The 22,704-nt window shown below is 35.7% G+C and overlaps 1 protein-coding gene across 1 annotated transcript in view; it reads left to right on the top strand.

The window, feature by feature from the left end:
* Nucleotides 1–22,704, top strand: part of SLC24A3 (solute carrier family 24 member 3) — a 2,031,466-nt gene that overhangs the window by 1,355,143 nt on the left and 653,619 nt on the right. Inside the window, exon 6 of the mRNA XM_044060155.1 lies at nt 7,508–7,582. Within this exon, the coding sequence (XP_043916090.1) occupies nt 7,508–7,582 (75 nt within the window). The remainder of the gene's footprint in view (nt 1–7,507; nt 7,583–22,704) is intronic.

The following is a 22,704-nucleotide window of genomic DNA, read 5'->3' as shown; positions in this document are numbered from 1 at the left end:
CCCCATAAGTCTGACCAGCCTGGTCTGCAAGGCTATGGAAAGAATCATCATGGAACTCATAAATGGCGATATTGGAGATCTGCAGACCCTTGATCCCACCCAGTTCGGTTTTGTAAAAGGCAGATCCTTCCTCTTAAACCTGGTTGACTTCTTCGAGACAGTCACTAGTGCCATCGACGAGGGCAAGGCTGTCCACACTGCCTACTTGGACTTGGCTAAAGCCTTTGACACGATACCACACTCTGGCATCATAGACAAGCTCAGCAGCCTAAATGTAAATCCATATGTCACAAGATGGGTAGCAAACTGGCTAAAAAACAGAACCCATAAGGTCAAAATTGCTGGAGCCATGTCAGACTCAAAACCAGTCACGAGTGGTGTCCCACAGGGCTCAGTCTTGGGACCACTCTTATTCGACATTTACTTCTCGGATGTGAAAGCAAATATGGGAGGATTATGGCTGACAAAGTTTGCAGATGACTGCAAACTGGGTGCCATAGTTGATTCACCTGCTGACACACACATCCTACAGAAAGGTCTCACTGAAACGGACAACTGGTGCCGGAATCATGGCCTCAAACTTAACGCCAAAAAATGTATAGTTATCCCCTTTGGGAAAAATAAAGTACCCACAAATTATCACATAGACAATAACCCACTGGGTACGGAAGAAGTAATCAGAGACCTGGGGACTCAAGTCGATAGTGACCTCTCCTTTGACAACCATGTTGCCAAAGTGGTCAGAAAGACATTCTACCTTGCCCATCTCATCATGAAGGGATTCTCATCCAGATCAAAGGAGGTCATTGTACCTCTATATTCCTCCCTTGTCAGGCCCATGATTGAATATAATGCTCCATTTGGGATGTATCTCACCCGGCACATGCAACAACTGGAAAGACCCCAGAAGTACCTCACCAAGAGGATCATGGGTCTCAAACATGTGCCTTATCCAGCTAGATTAAAGAAACTCCAGCTCTATTCAGTAGCATACTGCCTGCTCAGAGGTGATTTGTGCCTAACATATAGGGCCATGTCCAACCAAGAACTGATGGACATGCTCCATCTCAAAAATCCAGATCCACCAGAACCACGCTTGAGCTAAAGATTTCAACCTCTGCACAAATATGAATAAAACATGCTGGAGGGATAGATTCATAACACAGAGGTTACCCATACTCTGGAACAAAATCCCAGTTCATGTGAGACAGAGCCCTTCATTGGCACTGTTCAAGAAAAATCTCGATGCATGGATGGGAGATCGTAAGTTTACCCCGGGAGTCACCTCAGTGTCACTACTAGACAGAGGTATAGTTTACTAAATAATGGGGTCCCACATGTGTCACTACTAGAGAGGCGCAACTGTATAATACGGGGTGGCGTAAGCCACATCATTGTTGGCTAGGCTTGTAAATGCCCCAGGGCAGATAGCCTAGTACACTACTATGAAACTATGAAACTATAAGTATGCGTACAAGTACTTTTACACCCATCCCCCCAAAAGCTTAATAAGATGTTTCCCTCAGTGGAAGTTAAATGTTGGAGGTGTCAGAAAGAAGGGGTAGCTACATGGGGGTCACATATTCTGGAGCTGTAATAAACTGTGGGCTTATCCCACAGAATTACAAAGTCTCACTGAAGACACTCTAGGAGAGAACAATACCATGGGTGAGGCAGATTACCTTTTGAGCAACATGGGAGGAACACAAGCATCTAAATATAGGAAAGAACAAGAATCATTACTTTGGTTAAGCTCCAAAAAGGCAATTACCAAACAATGGAAATCACAGCAAGAACCAAGGGTAATGGGAACTGATGAAATAGTTAAAAATAAAAGAGTTAATGGCTATATGGGAGGATAGTAGTAAATATCGCAGGAGAAAATGAAGGCTATGGGATGATATTGCTAATGGAGTAGGGCATGAGAAGTGTGGGATAAAAATGAGAGTGACAGAAAGAATACCTGAAAATTAGGGAGGATAGAGACAAGGAATCAGCAGAATTATTTGTTCACTAAAGGAAAATCAGAGAAGGAGAGCAAGAAACTTAAAAGAGATGGAGGAAAAAGTAGAAAGGAAATGCTGTATAGACTTGCAAAGGGAGATCACTCTGATGGTAACACTTCAGTCTGGGCCTGTGTATTAGGCTGAGTCTAATGTAAAGGGTATTAATAAATATAAAAGAGCATGTAAGAGTAAAATAGGTCATCATACCTCCCAACTGTACCGAATTATTCATTTTTTACCGAGTTTTGGGGTCCAAATAATGAGGTGCCATGATTCCCGAGTGGCACCCCTTAATTTCTGAATTTCCCAGATTTTTATTTTAATTTTTTTCCCAGTGTTATGAGCTGATGTCATAACATGCACGATGATGTCAGCTCTGTGAAACCGCCTACCAGCATGTTGGAAATGAGCTCAAGGGCTCACGTGCATGCATTTCCATCTGTTTGAGCCAAGCAGGAATAATGGCGGTTCTGCAAGCAGGATTGAGAATGGCTGCTCCAGTCAAGCCATTCACGTTAAGAATTCTTTGCACTGACATTCTGCTGTTACAAACCACAAGGAACAGAAACGTTAAGGTAGCATTTTTTCATTTGCTTTGCACTGACATTCTAACTTCTAAGCAATCTGAGATAGCTGCTGCAGAGGGTTTTGTCATTTTAATCTTAGCTGCTGCAGAGAGTTATGTCACTTTAATCTTAGCTGCTGCAGAGGGCTATGGTGTTTTAATCTTAGCTGCTGCAGAGGGTTATGTAATTTTGCTCTGAGGTGTGTGTGTGTGTGTCTATTCTCTATGTGAAAAGTTAAAAGAATAGACTTTATACACACCTGCAAAAATTCCACATTACATCTGTTCCTGTTATTTTCCACTTCCATAAATCGATGCATGAAGCCTTCTTGTGCCATAACATGTTGACTGGTAGGATTCAGAAGGTATCATCAAGTAATTCCGAGGACATAGTGATGACGACCTTGATCATTTAGCGCATTTTGCCCAGGATACCTTACCGATCTAGGAGTGTCCCCATAAGTGAATATCTTTACATGGCTCATGTCATGTCATTATGTTCGCAGAAACAGTTAACATTTTCTGGTACTTATGTATTATCACAACCACAATGCCAGCCTGGGGTAATTCTCAATGTTTTCGTGAAACAATTACTGTTAAACCTCAGCAGGGGTGTGTAAACTCCAAACTAGTTTTCAGAGACATTGCTTGTAAGCCCGGAAGAGGGAGAATGGAAAAATGCCTCTTCCTGGGTAGCATCCTTTACCAATGATTTTCAACTGTCACGGAAGGTAATACTCGGTCAGAGCAGGCCCTTTTAGTAAAGAAAACCTTGTTTCTAGACCTACCGTTTTACTAATTGCTCCAAATCAGGCACTAGTATGGTAAAGTACCGATTTTTTTTCTGTTACTTTAAAAAGTGAAAAAAAAAATGTTCTCTGTCTCACTAATGACACAAGGGCAATATTTTACTTAAAGACAAAATATAATGACGGACAATATTTTAGTCTTTAAGTAAAACATTGTCCCTCTGTCATAAGCGAGGCAGCCGAAAAAACACTGAGATAGCAGCCATTGTCATAGTCCTAGTATTCTTGTATTCTTTAAACAATACAAAATATGGAAAGTCTTGGGGAAAAAAAAGTTTGCCGCGACTCTTACCAAGTTAATGACAATATGGGAGGAACATAAAGTTGGTCCTCATTTAATTGCCCTATTTGCAACCTGAAGAACAAGAAACATATCACACTAACTTATTTCATTGCATGGTAACATCAATAGTTGGACTACTGGAATGTAAACCCTTCTTTCCTTACATTCATTTGACCTCAAAATGCCAGTCCCAAAAAGTCCTATCTTTGCAACAGAAGTCCAATGTTCTGTACTAATAATGGTAATGTGCTTGCGTGATCTGTGATTAGATGCAAATGCCTAATTCAGCTAGATGTGCTCTAATGTTAATGTGTAATAACTGGGACCTTGCTCTCTGAGATGAATGAATGTAAAGCTATACCAGTAAAGAAGCCTCAAGAAGAAATCCAATCTTTTTTTCTATTTTTATTCAAATATCTTATTCAACATAAAAGAATTGCAACAAATGTCACTCAGCCTCAGATGCACAAAGAACATTTAAGCAACACCAACTGACAACCCCAACAGACAAACTCTTCTTCTCACACCAGAAGACGAATGAACATAATTACAAATGTCTGTCACGTCTTTGTACTGCTCCCCAACTCATTATTGCAACCACATCCTTTACCGATGATTTTCAACTGTCATGGAAGGTAATACTCGGAGATGAAAATCATCGGTAAAGGATGTGGTTGTGATAATACGTAAGTACCCATTTTCTTTACATATGTGTGTGCAACGCACCCCTTAATATGTCCCTCTTTCACAGCCATTGAACCTACATCTATGATTTTGTGCCAACATAACATTGTCACAGTCACTACAAAGGACTTCAGATGCTCTCTGCATCCACTTTGTGTACAAGATGTGTGTCATTTCGGCTGGTGTTCCCTAAACTTGTTTAAATCATGATACTTGGCACTCAGTTGAGATCATCTGCAGTATTGAATCTCAGGATGCTTCCTAAGCTTAGCACATACTTCAACCTACAGAGTACAGTGACATTCATGACCACTTTAGTGTCCTGATTATAAACTGCTTATCTGTTACCCTTTATATTATCAATGCACTCATTGCAGAGAAAGTGTAACATTCTCCTCCCCTATTCTACTGCAAAGCAGTTAAACGCCAAGATGGGAATAAATGGTAAAGCCAAGCTGCTTGGTTAAGATGAAGACTGTCAATTAATGACCCTTATCATGATGTCTTGAGTCTCTCTCTCTCTCTCTCTCCACTGATATGTTTTCAAGGCTGGTCAAGTCACTTAACTAGACAGTGACCCCAGATTGCCCTTAAAATTGGTATATGTGCCTATGGAGTTTACTTGGTTAACTGAGTACAAAATAATTTGCTCCTTTAAATGACAGATAAGCTTGTAAGAGACCCTCTATACACTGGACACTCATGCCAGTTAGAATATATTGGACTTCATTAGTGTTACATATCAGTCTGTTGTGCAGTACTCAATCTATGATTCAGTCAACAACCAGCTGAAGGATGTATTTATTGTATTTTAGCAGCACTGAAGGTAAGGACTATTTGGAAGATTGATTTATTCAACTTATTTACTAACTTTTTTATTCACTAGACTAATGCCACTAGGTATGGCCTGCTTTCAGAGGAGACCAGAGGTAGTAATCGTACTGACTAGATATAAGCAGGGCAAACCACCAAGGAACTGTTCTACTTTCTTTTGATATATGCCACAAAATGTCTTATCTTGCTCAGAAAAACAGTGAGAATTAGTCTGTTCCTTCCAGAAGTCATCTAAGGGCACCACACATAGTCGATATTTATCAGTAGCCACTGGATTTCAGCCATAATCTTAAGCAAGGCAGCAATAGATTCCTCCCAAAAGTCTCATTGTTAATGTAAAATTGGTTTCAATGGATTGAACAGCCAGCAGGCACTTTGGGGTCAGATACTTGCACAACTTTATCCATTAACAAACAAGGAAAATTACAATGTTATACAACCTATATGTTAAGGAAACACTCAAGAATATCATTAAACAGATCGCAATGTCATTAATTTCATTTTCATTTATTTCTTTTTACATTTGATATGTCAACTGAATTAATCCAAAGTAATGGTGTGTGTGTGTCTGTTTATGCCTCATAATTATGTTCTGCTCCTCATAAAATCTGTGGTTTTCAGGATTTTTTGTAGCAAATCACTGAAGGATTGAATTCACTAAATAATGACTGGCATTTGAATTTCACACTTCATATTCTTCAGAAAATACATGGTACCACAAAACCTTTTATTCTAGCAATTTTCTAAGTTTATAAGATTAGTATTTGAAACTTGTCCCTATTTTTGGGTTGTATTCCTCCATTATTGGCTTTGTCCAGGTTTTTTTGTGCTAAGACATTGAGAGCTATAGTGAGAAGTGAGAATTGAATTATGTATTCCTCCATTACTGGCTTTGTTCAGGGTTTTTGTGCTAAGAGGTTGAGAGCTATGGTGAGACCATGGTCTGATGAAGCTCTTTAGCGAAAGCACTTACCAGTGCTGATTTGTTTTTTATTTGAATAAATATATGTTTTTATGGTTGAAAAAGATAACGGAGTACCTGGTTTTCTCACTGCTATACCTTACTGTGGATAAGAAATATTGTGTTTTCTGTAATTGCTGTTTCCTGCACTGTACTATTTTCATAGATGGATAGATTGTTAATAGTTCTGTTAGTAAAGGGGACTTTACCTCCCAAAAACTATTATTTTTTAAGAAAGAGAGTTGTGTTTGTGGTGTGTGTGTGTGTGTGTGTGTGTGTGTGTGTGTGTGTGTGTGTGTGTGTGGGGGGGGGGGGGGGGGATAACTGCAAACGCAATTAACTAAAAAAAAATAGCTAGAATCTATTATAATGTTACAGTGGTAATGGCTATCAAATTAGCCTACTGGTGTAATATTCTGAGAAATGCACAAATGCACTGGTGATGTCCAATGTTTTGAATCGAAAGTTCTAAATCACCTGAGGATGATGGCTTCCCTTGGCTCAGTTCTCCTGCCACTTGATAATGTGGCTACAGCCATCCAGATGATTAAATGGATCAAATGGGAGAAGAAGGGTGTATGATGGCTAAAAAAAGAGTAAAACACTTTTTATTCAACACCTGTATTGATGTCTTCCTTCTATAACATCATTGCATCCCAGACTCCTTTATGAATGGTACAGGCGCCCTCCCCCCATTACTCCTACTATAGAGTATTAAAATTCCCTCTGGTATGCTGAAAAAAATTCCTCCATTCTCTAATATGTAAAAAAAAACATCTTGGATCATCCTCAGAGGCTCATGAATCCAAAATGTCTCTCTGGTTAACTAAATTAAATTCAGTTGATGAAACAAGTATGCATCTTATGACTGCATGATTATTGTTACTAAATGTTATGTGTATGAGGCCTTTACTACTGCTTACATTGTCATTTTCAGACATATATACCACATACATGTCATACTGCTCATTATGTTGAACTTTAGGTTGTCTGACATGTCTTCCTATATAGAGTTTTTCTGCATGAGCATCCATGGAAAAGGGGAAATGCTCATTTAGGCTTTCCTAGTAAAGAACTGCAAATAAATTAAGTAAATAAGTAAATAATATTGACACAGTAAGATTCTCAATTGTGAACAATCAAATAACACTTTCAGTAAAAAAAAACAAGTTTTTCATTTTAAATGATGTAAAGAACACCTTTAAGAACTGAATTTACTTGAACCAATGTGGCTTCTGCATATGGAGGAAATATGTTAGACATAGAAATTGTTAAATCATTACTTGATAATTATTTTGGTTGACTAACAAATATTTCTTTGTTTACTTCTGATTGTAACCAACCATCTCATTTTTGCATTTTCAGGTTGTCTTGCTATCATGGTGGCCCCTCATTAGAGATTCCTCCTATTACACCCTGTCTGTAGTAGCTCTCATTGTGGTAAGCTTTCTCAGTTTATATATTAACCTTGAAATGACTGTCACAGTGCTATCTCACTGTTCAGTTGTGCCATACTGTATGAGACGATGCTTACAGATGTTGAAAGTCATACATTTTAATGATCCAGTGAAAGTTGCTCAGAGTGAAATTGTTAAAAATGACAAAGAATTAGCAGATTGAAACTTACCTGCAACGCTTGATGAAACAAACTGAATTTTACCTTTCATTCACTGCATCTGTTCACACCTGTAACTAGTCTATGGTGAGCCACATAGCCAGTAAGCATACATCTTAGGCATGTGCTGGGAGTGTGTCATGCAGTTTATTTAGTTAAAAGTGAAAGAATTTTCTCTGCTAAGATAGAATTTGCAAGTCTCTCTCATTCCCCTCTGTTACTATTAAATAGGGACAATGGATCCAAAAACTTACACTTTCTTAAAGCTACTAACAGAGATAATGCTTTAATGAAACGCTTCTTTTAATTTGAATGAATAGCTGCAGGACAGTTTAAAACCTTGTATTATAAAGTTTAAGACCAGGATTATCACAAAGTAATGCTGATGTTACAGAATATTTATGCATAAGGAGCCATGCTGAATATGAAGTATATATTTTCAGCAGCTCAAACAGCACTACTGATACAGTAAAATTCCTGTTATCCAAGACTCAAGCAACCGGCACTCTCAAGCAACCAGCATTTGATTGGCTCATATGCTGGCATATGAGCCAATCAAAAATTGCAAAGCGGAGCCTCTTCTGTTTGATACGGAACAGCAGGCTGTTCTGCATTGAACAGAAAAGGCTATGCTTTGTGATTTTTGATTTTCTGGTATGCCGGTATATAAGCCAATCAAAAATCACAAAGCATATCTCAAGCAAATGGAACATACACTTAACTGGCAACTACCAATCCCCACAGGTGTCACTTAAGTGAGACTTTACTGTATCTACCATACCAAGTAATGTTAAATGACTTAGACGCATGTGTTTCCCTCACTTTAATTTCTCCAAGTCTTTGGGGTTTCTAGTACCATGATGGGAATGGACCCCATTCCTAAATCAAATTATGGTTAAAGTTCATTAACTAAGCATTGTTTCAGTCTTTAACATTAGTCAAAAGTGCTCTTTGCAGCATCTGCAATGTGCCAAGAACTGACTCCTTCTGGAATTCATATGAAGCTACATATATCAGTAGCATATCTAAATATGACTGTAAATTTGTTTTTATAAAACAGTGTAAGAAACGTCTCTGTGTGGAAGATTTTCAGTCCATATATCTCTAGTTAATCACTGTATATTAATCAGATCAGACAATAGTAGTAGAAGTAGCGAACTTAAACTCTTCTTAAGTAAAATAAAATAATAAAAAATATATAATTGTACAGAATTACTAAGTATTTGAAAGTAATCCAAGCAAGGCAGGCAGGCAGTCTGTTTCCAGTCGAAATTCCTTTAAGTACACAGACAAGCGATCCAAGTAAAACAAAAATAGAGTAATAGTTTCCTCACAAGTTTTCTAAATATATATATATATATATATATATATATATCTATATATATACTTTTTATCAGACAAGGGAGTGGTTTATTGTTCTGTAAAACAAAGTGTTATTGGTACACATGTTAAATTCACATCCCTTCCCCATCAGTGTGATATTTGAGCTGGTCCTGCTGCCCTACTTAGTAGCTGTCATAATAATATAACCCTTATGTACTTTAAATAAAATTTATAATGATGTGCAACCTCTTATTTAACCAGATTATTAAGTAGATTGTATCCAAGACAGTATACTACATGGCTGGAAATATATCAACCTTAGTCCATTTGGCAATCAAAAATATATATAAATATATGCATATACACTTTGCATGTAAAAATCAATTGTAAAAATAATATTCTATTTTCATAACCTATTGCTAACAAAGATTGCTTTCGTCCTTCTAGAATTCTTCAGGTCTGTGTACAAGAATCTTAAAAACTATCTATAAAAATATTATTGCATAATTAGTTAGTATTGTTATTACACATCATTTTGAATAAAGTGAAAAAAAAGAGAACCAGAAAAAGAAAAAATAATAAGAAAAAATGTATGTATGATGATGGAAACAAAATATACACTTAAATTACAACTGATTTAAAATGGTATTTAAAACCAACTGGTAGAATAAAATAAAAATAAAATAAAATTAGTCATGTAAACAATGTGGCGATTTTCTAAGTTCCAGTGCACTTTTAATTGAACAGTAGTAGTTTAGTCCAGGCTTCCTAAAAGTAGTTCAGCTTTAATTGCCACACGAGTTCATGTTTCTCCAGAATATTCAGGATATCTAATTCAAGATCACCCATGTCTCTGCGATCCAGGATCTGGAACTTAAAACCTGCGTGTTTTTTATGAAGAGAAAGGTGTTTGGCTAGTGCATTATTTTTACATCCAGAGCAAATTTCTGACAGATGACATGAAGTCCTATGCTTGAGTTTATTTACAGTCTTGCTCACATAGAATGCATCACATTCATTGCACTGTGCCCTGTAAATAACTTTTGTAATGTTACAGTCACCCCTGAACTGGTATTAATGATTTTCATTAAATAAGGGCAATAAAAACAATCACCTTACTGTATAAATATACAAAATGTACAAATAGTTTCATATCTTTTAGTGTTTCTCTCATATGGTCTAGGTTTAAATTCAACAAAACTTCTAATGTTCCTGGCCTTCCTATAAACAAATGATGGGGCTTCACCTAAGATGTTAATCAGAAAGGGGTTTCCAGTGACAATGTTCCAGTTTTCTTCAATAACATTTTTGATACTGTGATAATCCAAAGTGTACGTCAGGATGCAGCTATTTTTGCATTTGTTAGTCTCTGTGGAATTTCTTAACATTCTCCTACTGGGGAGGTTGAGTGAAGGTGCTTCAGTCCTTTTCAGTTCTATAATGGGTTCCAGGATGTTTTTTAACATCCAACTTTCATAGCCTCTCACTAGAAAATCATTCTCTAAGTTGTTCAGGTTTCTCAAAAATGGTTCCATCTCTGTGGTAATTCTAGGTATTCTATAGCCCTGGGACTTCACTACATTATACTTGTTTTTTGTAGGATGTAGACTTTTACTGTGGAGTAATAAGTTAACCCTTGTTGGTTTTCTGAATAGATCAGTGGTGATTCTGTTATTGTTGGTGTCCTTGAAAATCTGCATATCTAAGAAAGTGGTTGAAGTATAGCTATGGGAAGAGGGAAACTTCTGGAAGGGGGTTGTTTGATTGAGGTAAGTGATAAAATCTCCAAGCTGCAAGGTGTCACCTTCCCACACAATAAAGATGTCATCAATTAAATGTAAATAGCATGTGATATGCTGCATGTAGTCTGTGTTGTTTAACACAAAGTCCTCACAGAGGGCCTCAGACAGACAGGCTATGTTACAAGAGCTGCATTTTCTACACTAAGCCCTTCACTTCACAGAAGATCCATAACTTCAGTTTCTTTTTCATTAACTTCTCTTTTCTACTTCCCCCTTTGTTTTATTATTTTTATAATTGTGACATTCGCCTTACCTGGATGCTTTTTCCTGCAGTTCTCTTCAAATATATTTGGTGCTGCTTTATTGTATTGATTAGTTTTGCTTTTTCCTTTGCACAAATATTGCACCATATTATATCTCTTTTTCTTTCCTATGTCCATATTTCTTCTTCATATGTCTCCCACTCCACACGTTTCTCCTTACTTTGGGGGCTCATTGTCCCATCATGCTGTGACATAACCTGTGTTAGACTTTCAACACTACATCAGTCACTTTGCTGGTATTCTATAACTTCAGCTTCTGTTTGTTTATCTTCCACTTTACTAATCTTCTGTTCCCTGTGCCCTCTTTGAAATCTTATTTTTTGTATTGTGAAATTTTCCATATCTGGGTGCCTTTACCTGTATTTCTCTTCAGATATCTTTGGACCTGCTTTTTGTATTGATTAGTTTGGATTTCTTCTTTACACAAATATTGCACCATATAAGATTTATTTTTCTTTCCCATGTCCATGATTCTTTTTTATACATCTCAAATATCTCTAGGTTTTGTTTATATTTTCGCACTTCCTCTGTTTCTTTGTCTATATAATGTTTTTCATGGATCTCAAATTTGCATTTGAAGCTTTTGACTGTTTTTCTTGTGCAAGTATTTTTCTTTTCTCTAATTTTTCTCTTAATCTTTTTGAATATCTTCAATCTTGAAATATTCTGGGCTTCTTGCATAATAGTAATAGTACATATGTTTTCCTTATCCTCAATAGTTCACTGTATCATCTTTATGGCTCTTTTTATGGATTGTCAGTTTTTGTGTTTTTTTGTAGACTACAACTTCCTTCTACAACAGGGAACAGGGAGACCATACTTACCTTGAACCTGGCCTAATCCCATTGTAGGAGTGTTTCCATGTCTTGAGGATTCTACAGTGTCATTTCTTTCTGGTCTTGGCACAAGTGAGCATACCAGGATTGGGCACTTTTTTTCCTGGGACATGTGCACTCAGCTTTTTTTTTTTTTATCTGTGTCCATAATATATGCTTTATAAATTATAGTCTACATATCATTGTTGTCTTGGTGAGATTTTGTGACAACAGGGTCCACCATGAGTAGGTACTCATCAAGCCTTGAGGATGAATTCAATTCCAGCAATATACTCTCCTTTTCTTGCTGATTTTATCATCTGTCCAGTCTAAGACACACAGGAGTAGGAGACTCATACCTAATCCTTGAAGGCCTGCTTGAGCTTGGAGCAGAACTTGAAAAAAATGGGTTGCAAGCTTACAAATCTGCAGTATACAGATGAAATGGGAAAGATATTTACTACTCCAGATAAGGCGAACAGAAGGCAGAATCTCACACAAAAGCTGTCCCTATATGTAAATGATAGGACAAATACATTTATAGAAACTATGGAGAATATTTCCCATCAAAGAAGACAGCATGCTAAACAAGATGTGAAACATGCAGACCACATGGTAATAGTAAACCCATTGCTTATTGTTACATTTTAACTGCCTGTAAGATAAAAGAATCCACCAGTGGAAAATCAGCTGTCACACAAAGTAAAAAGAGCCTACAAGACTGAAGATAAAATATGTCAAACTCTTCCAGTAGAAATGAACAATATGTGTATGTTAATCAGCCTGCAAAGACTAGCACTCTCTTACATTGCACTGAATTTCAGATAAGGACAAAGTATTTTACTGAATATAGTTACTTAAGAGTTTCACATGTTAAGAAATGCTAATATTCATAGAGTAATAGTTAGCTAAGTTCATATAATCAAACAAGTGTGTTATCTACTGACTGTTTTCACTATTAGTCATATAGCATTCCTCTCATATCTCTCCACTCTTATTCAGGCATAGATCATAACGTATACTCTGTAAATACCATATGTTCCTAAGCTCTTGCAGTTAACACATCTCAGCCTCAAAAGAAAAAACTGAAGGAAACACTAGTGATCAGAAACATCTCCATACTAAGAAAGCACAAAATGGAATGCATACTGTAATCTATGACTGAAGTGGTATTTTATAACTTAACCAAATAACTATTATGTTATTAATAAGATACCTGTATAGAAGTGCACACTAAGTGCACCCCCCAATACCCCTAATGCCATTCTATCTAGACACTGTGTTACTGATGAATATACTGTTAGCAGGAATTTTATTTAAAAAAATAAATAAAGAAAACATAGCCATCTTGCTGGGCCATAACTTCTAGTGCAAGTTGTAGCAACTGTTCTTAACTTAGAGTAGCAATAATTTTTAAAACTCTGATTGTATCCCTGCTCAAAATTCAAAAGCAAATATCTTTCCCTACTCTGACTAAAGTATTAATACTAGACATTAACAAAATAAACATTTTCAAATAAAACAACAGTCTACATTACCATCTGCTTGTCAGAGGCTACATCTCAGATAGTTTTTTAAGTAAAACCTCTGGTAGACAAGTGCAACCCGCTCTGCTCTCCCCTCAATACATTCAGACTCCATTTTGCTCCCCTACCATACCCCCATTTCCCACCCAGCCTCACTTCAAGTTTTATACTAACCTAAGCTAGACCCTGCCTCAACTAGTTAATCAGTCATCATCCTCGTTAAATGCCAATTATCTCCCTAACTGTACTATCAAGACTATATTATCTCTAACTTGCTGTCTAATTGGTCATCCCACATTACAAGCCTAATTCCATCATTAAATGTATCTGTAATCACCTCAATTAGCTAACATTCTAAAAGCAACAGATTAATATTCCACTACCTAATACTCTACACAAATCACTACCGACACTTCACTTATCGATAATGTTTTACCTAGTCTTACTTTAGGTACTGTTTTTAGCCTCACCTTCCTAACCTATTACAAAATCTCACAATTACAAACATCATCTCACCAACAAAGTTCTTAAATGTAAACCCAAAAACTCCTATAAACACCACAAGAATAGTGGCTAGTCTCTTCCAGCACATTCTTTACATCTATTGAAAAACTAAACAAGTCATTACACCTCAAAAACAACCAAAAATCGTACCCCTCAGCAAACCAACCACAAGCAGGTATATATAATTACGACACAATATCAAATCAGTCATTATAGATGGCGCTATTCATACTAATTCCGGACCTGTTAACCACCACTCAGTTAATTACAACAGAAAAAAATCATACCACCCAAACCACACAATCTCTGCTGCTCACTGACCAGTTAACTTTCTTTACCATACATCATAAGAAACAAAATTACTGAGCTATATACTTGGATTGCCTACTAGAATCCCAATATCCTGGCTGTAACTGAAACCTAACATCAGTGATACTGAAATTCTACCATTTGGTTGTAATATAATACAAAATGACTGGAATAAAAGAAAAAGTGGTGGTGTTGCATTAATGTTCCCAAACCATTACAATTTAATATCATGTAATGTGCCTATACCACAATTCAACAAAAATGAATAATCCAGTCATCCATGCCCCCAGGTGACAATATCAATTTATTAATAGAAACCCTATACTAGACCTCAAGTAATATCCCTTATGAAACAGTAATACTAGGAGATGTAAATATAAACTGGCTTGAATTTACATCTATTACCTCAAAGTCTAGTATCAGCATATTTGGTTTTAAACAACTCATACAGGATCCAACCTGTTTCACTAAAAACTCAAATTCTTTACTGGATTAGATTCTCATATCTGACCCAAATAAACTTAATGAATCAGGTACCTTACCTAAGTCTCTCAGTGACCACTCCCCGACCTATACTAAACAATTTACAAAAAAAAAATATCCTTAAACAACAAGCAGTAAAAACCATGCATAACCTAAGTAAGTCTAATCCAGACACATTCAATGCAATGCTGTTATGGTTCATCTAGACCGTATTAAAATCCACCCCTTTAGACGACACTATAATGACATTTAATAAAATGTTCTTCAACATTCTTATTAAAATAGAACCCCCAAGGAACTAGAAAGTAAAAGTAAATGATGAGCCTTGGTTAATTAAGTTTCCTAGAAAATTAATGCAGAACAGAGAAAAAGCTTGGAGAAACTGGCAAAAAACCCCAAAAATATCTCAAAACCTCCAACAGCAAATCACTCAGGAATCCTTCACTGCCAGTGAGAAATGGTTACAAAACTATCAATTTATACTTAATCCCAGCAAACCAAACTACTGTTGTTTTCTCCACATCAAAGTCTCACAAAAAGCAACTATAAAATATGTTCCGTCAATACCATCAATACTGAACTAACCTCTCAGACTAAGCTGCTAGTAATGATAATGGATGACAGTCATAAATTTCATTACCACATGCAAAATAACATAAAAAACACATCACATCACATCAAAAATTAAAACAAAACACTGTATTGCACCAGGAAGCACTGCACACATAAAATGTCCACCAACACTCGTAGATGTTCGAAATATCACCAAGTACTCATTGGCTTCATCAGACCGTAATAATGATTATTACTTTCTGATGAAGCCAATGTGTACTTGGTGAAAGCACTTACTGACTTGCAAATATTTTATTAAAGATATTTCGAACATCTACGAGTGTTGGTGGAAATTTTATGTGTGTCATGCTTCCTGCTGCAATACAGTGTTTTGTTTTACTTGGAATTTTATATATTGCTGGCTGGTTTACTCATTGGGTGATTGTGCATATTACATTCACATCAAAAATTAAGTTTACCATTATAAAGTTCCTCTCCCCATCTCTAGAATCAAACTAACAAAAACTTAACTCCTTCCTCCTCTCCTCTGTGGTGCCCCCATTCTCACAAATCTCCACAAATCATATATTCAGAAAGTGGAGCAATGATATAATAAAATCGCCAAATTTGCTATTAGTGTTTAATACTGTAACTATCATTGCATTGCACTAAAAACCCTTAACTTGCTAGAACTACCCAACTACCTAAAATATACTCAATTGCTCGCTTCATATAAGATCACTAACTATCCTGACAGGTGTACTGCTCTAAATGCAAACCTATAAAAATACTTGTCCAGTCACCCTCTGCGATCAAATGACCAAAAGCAACTTAGTAACTATAGACCAAACAAATCAGCAGGACACTCCCTTTACTCTGTCACCAAAGCCTGGAATTCCTGCCCTCCTTCCATTAGAACAGCTACCTTTTACCATTCCTTTAAACTCTGTCTAAAAGACCACTTAAAGGGGGTCTATATTAGATAAACAAAAATTTATCTTACCGAACGCTGACATTATCGAAAATCCCGGAACTCGAAACTGCAATTGTGGGGGGCTGTGACCCCCACACACACACCCCCTGCTAAATATATATTCCAATTCCAAGATCGCACTGCAGTGAGGAAAGGGCAAATATTTCCATCTTCACTATACTGCAATCTCACAATTCCAGTTTCGGTTCCGGGATTTTTGCTCATGTTAGCGTTTGGTAAGATAAACTTTCGTTTATCTAATATAGACCCCTTAAAGGAATGGGCTGTGCTCCTGCTCTATGTTAGAATAACCATCTGCTGTCCCACTTAAAGCTTAGATCTACTCTTCACCCCTTATCCATGAAAACATTCCTATCAAATCTTCTAAGTGTCTCTATAAATATTATGTTTTCTTCCTAATTCCCCTAAATCTCCTTAAACTCTTTTTTTTTGTTCAAATAATTTTATTAATTTTTCCAAGCAAAATAATAATAAACTTTTACATTTCAAGCAAGAATCAATTATAATGAACTGTTTACAAAATGTACAAATGGCCTCAAACCAAATATGAAAAAAAAGGAAAAACAATTTAAAATACACAAACAGAGAAAGTTACACATTATTAGAAAAATTCATTTTACTTTTTCATCACTTAAGAAGGTAAAATTATGTCTGTTTCAAGTGTCTCAATAAGGGAAAGAACTTTCTCCTAAGGATTATTAATCCATTACCTAGGAAATATTCTCATTTCCTTGACTCTGATTTCCAGCAGTGCTACATCTTTCAATAGAATTAGAAAATAATCAAAGGTTGGAATGGAGGAGGTCTTCCATTTCCTTGTGATACATTTCTTAGTAACTGCCATGATAGTCCAAAGAAGGTAAAGGTCTTTGTTTTTTGTAACAACAGTTTCATTTACAATCAGAAGAATTAGTGACTTTGACAAAATAAAGGAATCTGTAAAAATGGCTTGTAGAAATTCACCAATATCTTCCCAGAATTTCTTAATGTGAGTCCATTCCTACATAATATAAGACCAATCAGCGTTACATTTTGAAGAACATCTCCAACAAGTTAGTCATTAGAATTGTTGAATCTAGCAATTTTTGGGGGTGTATAGAAAGCTCTATGCAAAAGCTTCCACGAAAACATTTTTCCAAATTTGTATATTGGAGGTTAATTTAATAGAATATAATAAACTAGTTTTATTCTCATTTGATAACAATAATGTTTATTCTTTAGTGATAAAGTTCCAGAACTTCTGGTTAGGGTTGGCTTTGTAATTAATAATAATTTTATATAATTTTGAGGTTAAATTTGTCCAATTAAAGTCTCTGTATATTACTTCATGTAAAAAAAATATGAGTTTAGGAAGGGAAGTAAAAAAAGAATTATCTACTGTTCTACATAAATCTTGTACATAGGGAAGTAGACTGCTAAGAGCTAACCAGTCTAAATTTGATAAATCAAATGTATTAATTAACTGCCTTTCATCCATGACTATCAAGTTTTCCATACACTGGTACCAGCATGTAAAACTTTTTGCTTTCCAAGTATTAAGAGTATTTGTAGGAATGTTATTGAAAAAGTTTTTTTGTAATTTTAAAGGGAATTAATAACTGTAACCATAGATTAATATCAATATTATTATTTACAAAACTCCATAAAGTGTTGTAAATATAATGTATATAGTCTAGATTAGTGGGTTTAGTAGAATGATATTGCAAATTAATACAGATAATATGCCAGAGTTTATTAGTTTGTTCATTTAATTGTAAGTTTTTTGTCAACTTACTTTCTTTTAGGAATATAGCAGTATGTAAAATTTTCCATGCAGAAGAGAATTTTGGATCAAACCAATTTATTACTGTTTTGAAAATGGAAGCTTATTATAAGATTCTAAATCAGGAAAGTTAATTCCTCCCATTTCCCAAGGTCTAATATGATTTAAGAAAGCTATTCTATTCTCTTTTGGGTACCAAAGAAAATTTATAAGGATATTATTTAATCCTTTTAAAAGCTTTTTACTGGGATTTATAGGGATAGCTAGTGCAATGTAATTTACTTTTGGGAGTAAAACCATCTTTATTAACTGCAACCTGTCTTCAAATGTTAAATACAGTTTATTCCATTTCCCAACTAGTAATTTTAGGGTATTCACAATATTATTATAGTTAGTAGATAAAGTTAATTCTAAATTTTCTCATAAAACAATCTCCAGATAATTTAGGGAGGAAACTTGTTTCCGTTAATATTAGAGTTATTTTATTTAACAATATATGATTTGATTTAGAACTATTATCTCTTAAACCTGAGATATGATAGAATTTTTCAACTAGTAAATTTAGTTCATGTGCTGACTCTTCTGAGTTAACTAAGGTGAGTAGTATATCATCTGCAAAGAGCATTATTTTGGAATTAAATTGATCAAAAATGTTGATGCCTTTAATTTTGGGGTTAAAATGAATTGCTGAGGAAAAAAGTTCTATTGCTAATGCAAACAAGGACATAGGACATCCCTGTTTGGTATCCTTAGTAATTTCAATAGCTTCTGATGTAAATGGACCTAATTTTACATAGGCCAGATTGTCTTTATAAATATTTTTTATTAAAGTAATGAATTGTATAGGGAAATCATAAATTTGTTGAATTTTAAAAAGATAATCTCAATTTAGTGAATCAAAGGCTTTTTCAATGTCTAAAGTGGGTCTATATTAGAACATTGAAGTTTCAAAACTTCGAATGTTCTAATATCGAACCCTATTACGTGAAAGCTAAAAACATTGAACATCCAAAACACATACACACAACACAAGCACACCAAACAAACAGCAATACACACACATACACCTAAAACTTTACACCTAACCCTACACTAAACTATACACACACCACTAACGATCCACTTACCTTAACCCAAACCCTAACCCTAAGGTCCGTCACTATTGCACACTTACCTGACCCGTGCCCAAACCCTAACTCACCTACCCTGCCCTAACCCTCACATCCACACAATCGCACACTTACCTGACCTGCTGCCTAACCCTAACTCACCTAACCTGCCCTAACCCTCACGTCCACACAATCACACACATACCTAACCCTAACTCACCTAACCCGCCCTAACCCTCACGTCTACACAATCGTACACATACCTAACCCACACCCTAACCCTAACTACCCTAACCTGCACTCAGTCGCACACTTACCTGAACCCGACCCGTAACTTTCCACCACAGAGCTGAAAATACCGAAGCAACAGAAATGGACAACCAAATTCTTTCCCTGGGAAAAAAATTGTTTTTCTGTTGCTTTGATATTTTCAAATTTCACGTAATAGGGTTCGATATTAGAACATTCTAAGTTTTGAAACTTCGATGTTCTAATATAGACCCATCTAAAGTGTCTATTAGGGCCTCATGTTTGTGTCTATTTAAATGTCTATAATGGCAAAAATTCTTTGAATGTTATCATGGGTTTGTCTATTATAAATAAAACCAGTTTGGTCATCACTTATGACATGAATGAGTGATTTTGTAATTCTATTAACCAATATAGACATAAGAATTTTATAGTCATTATTAAGGAGTGAAACTGGTCTGTATGAACTGCATAAGTTGGGATTCTTATTTCCTTTAATATAGGGGTGATCAACGAATATCTCCATGAAGGTGGAATTGTGCCTTGTGAATAGTTTCATTTAGTGCTTTTTGCATAATTGTTATAGCAGAAGCTGGAAATAATTTATACATTTCAATAGTGATTCCATCTATACCTGGAGCCTTGTTGCTTTTACTTTCTTTCATTTTTTTCATTAATTTCTTTGAGAGTAATTTGTTTTTAAATATTTAGGATATGCTTTCTGGTATTTTGTTTATATTTAAGGAGTCCAAGCCTAAGTCTAAATTGTTATGATGTGAATCATTATTATTGTAATGTTTTGTAAAATTAAATTTAAAGGCTTCCAAGATGTCACTTAAATCTGAGACATTTTTATTGTTTTTTCCTTCATGAATTATATTTGTGATATTATTTTCAGTGGAATGTCTTTTTAATCTCATTGCTAGATTATGCATATATTTGGGGGAGACAGAGAAAGAATTTAGTTTTAATTTTTCCAAAGCCAAATTGGTTTTGTGAGTTAAGATATCATTGTATTTTTTATTTTATTCCCCAATTTCTTTTTTTTTTTTTGCAACTGAATCTATCACATCCTTAGAGTTAATTTCTATGATTTGTTTTTGAATATTAACTAATTCTGATTCCCATTCCTTTGTTTTGTTATTACACCAAGTAATAATTTTGCCATAAAGATATGCCTTTAGGGAATCCCATAAAATAACTATGTTTATATCACTAGTATAATTTGTATCTAAGAAGTATTGTATTTCTGAGTCCAGCCATGGTTTGAACTGTTTTAATTTAGTGATGTAGGCCGAGATTCTTTTAGTAAAGGTCAATCTCTTAAAGTCCATTTGAAATTTAAGAATGAGTGAGTTATGATCGGATAAAGGGCAAGGGATTATAAAAAATATGATATTTTCATTTTTAAATCTTGGGATACAAATATTTTATCAATTCTCATTTGGGTATTGAATCTATGATCACTATGAGAAAATAATAATGAATTATATTTTTTAAGACTAAATGAGTCTAATAATTGCAAATTATCTATCCATTTTTTAAGAGTTCTCCCTGTAGAACTAATACGGAAAGGTCTTTTATTAGTAGTCTCCAAACTATCTAAAGAACAGTTAAAATCCCCTCCCAAACTTAAATTACCCTTCAAAGTTTTATTGATGAGATCTATATGCTTTTTAACTGTTCCTACTCCCATACCAGGGAACCAATATAAGTTCACCAAAGTCCAAATTCTAGTACTAAATCTTATTATTACAATTGATAAAGGACCATCTTTGTTTTCATAGTTATAAATAACTTGAGGATTGGTGACATTTTTCCTCCATAGTATTAATACCCCTCTGTTTTTTTTACTATATGATGAATTATATAACCAACGGATATTAAAGCAGATTGCTCAACCTGCTGTCTCTTTTAGTCCACATTGTTTGATACAGCCACAAAAAAATCATCACCGCAACTTTAAAAAGTAATGCAGTCAACTGTTTTACCTCTCAGGCTTCCTACCTTTCCGTACTGTTTTACTTTCACTTTGCAAAACAAGTTGAAATACCCCTAGCTGGCTCTTAAATTATGATGTCACATCTGCCAGAGCTCTTCCTGTAGTTACCCAGGCATTTCCTCCCTCAAAGTGATATAAGCGCTGCCTGATTTGCATGCTCTATAGAAGAGCCAGTGAACTTCCCAAATTATGATGTCAGAGGTGCCTTGCTCAGCCCACTCTTAACCTAATATTACTGGGTATATGCTGTGCAGAACTCCTTTTCTGTGTAAGTGTAACCTGTCGACTGCATTTATCTGAGGGATCTGAGGAAAGTTTGCATTGCCTGCATCTTCTCCAGCTTTTTGTGTGTGCCCGTGTGTGTGTGTGTGTGTGTGTGTGTGTGTGTGAATGCACGTGGGGGGGTGGTGTGTGTGTGTGTGTGTGTGTGTGTGTGTGTGTGTGTGTGTGTGTGTGTGTGCATGCATGTATGCACGCAGGGGGACCTGTGTGTGTGTGTGTGTGTGTGAATGTGAATGCACGCAGGGGGGCCGATGTGTGTGTGAATGCACGCAGGGGGGGCATTGTGTGTGTGTGAATGCATGCAGGGGGGCCTGTGAGTCTGTATGTTCAATTCCAGGAAATATTACAGCAAAAATGTCAAACTAATATCAATTTTCTAAAAAGCGCTACTGATGTGACAAAGCACAGTGAGGAAGTACAGGCAAAAGTACAGTAACAGCTGCATAATTTTAAAAATGACCATGCACAGACATCAATTGCATCTTTTTTACATAGGAAGCAGATGTTTGTCACAATTAATAGAGAACACTACATAAGATTACATGAAGTATGAGAGACTGCAATTTTCTTAAATTACCACTTAAAAAAAAACATGCAACTGCTGTCATGCAAGTCCTTGAAATATATTTTTTTATATTCTATCATTTGTTAGCTATTTAACCACAGTGTAAGGAAAAAACTGGGAGTTTGGTTTGCAAATAAGTGATTTTTCCCAGTGCTATAGAGCTTGGATCTAAATTTGACAGGAGGAGTGCAACAAAAAAGTGTCCCACTGTAAGGAAGGAAAGGCTGTGAGAAGCAAAAAGTACATTAGTCTGGTCACCTGTTGTGAGCTGTCAATAGCATGCAGATAATGGGTCAAATTGCCCTTAGCTCTTTGACAGCTAGGGAAGGTAGGTGTGAAGGGGGAGGGGATTTAACTTGAAGAACTAGATTTCTTTTGTCAAGCCTGAATTCAAGGTAGCATTTCTA

This window comes from Protopterus annectens, chromosome 1.part2 (assembly GCF_019279795.1).
Source record: "Protopterus annectens isolate FY-2018-M chromosome 1.part2, PAN1.0, whole genome shotgun sequence".
NCBI classification, from domain to species: domain Eukaryota; kingdom Metazoa; phylum Chordata; order Ceratodontiformes; family Protopteridae; genus Protopterus; species Protopterus annectens.
The sequence above is the reverse complement of the archived record's forward strand: the minus strand, read 5'-3'. Positions and strand labels throughout refer to the sequence as shown.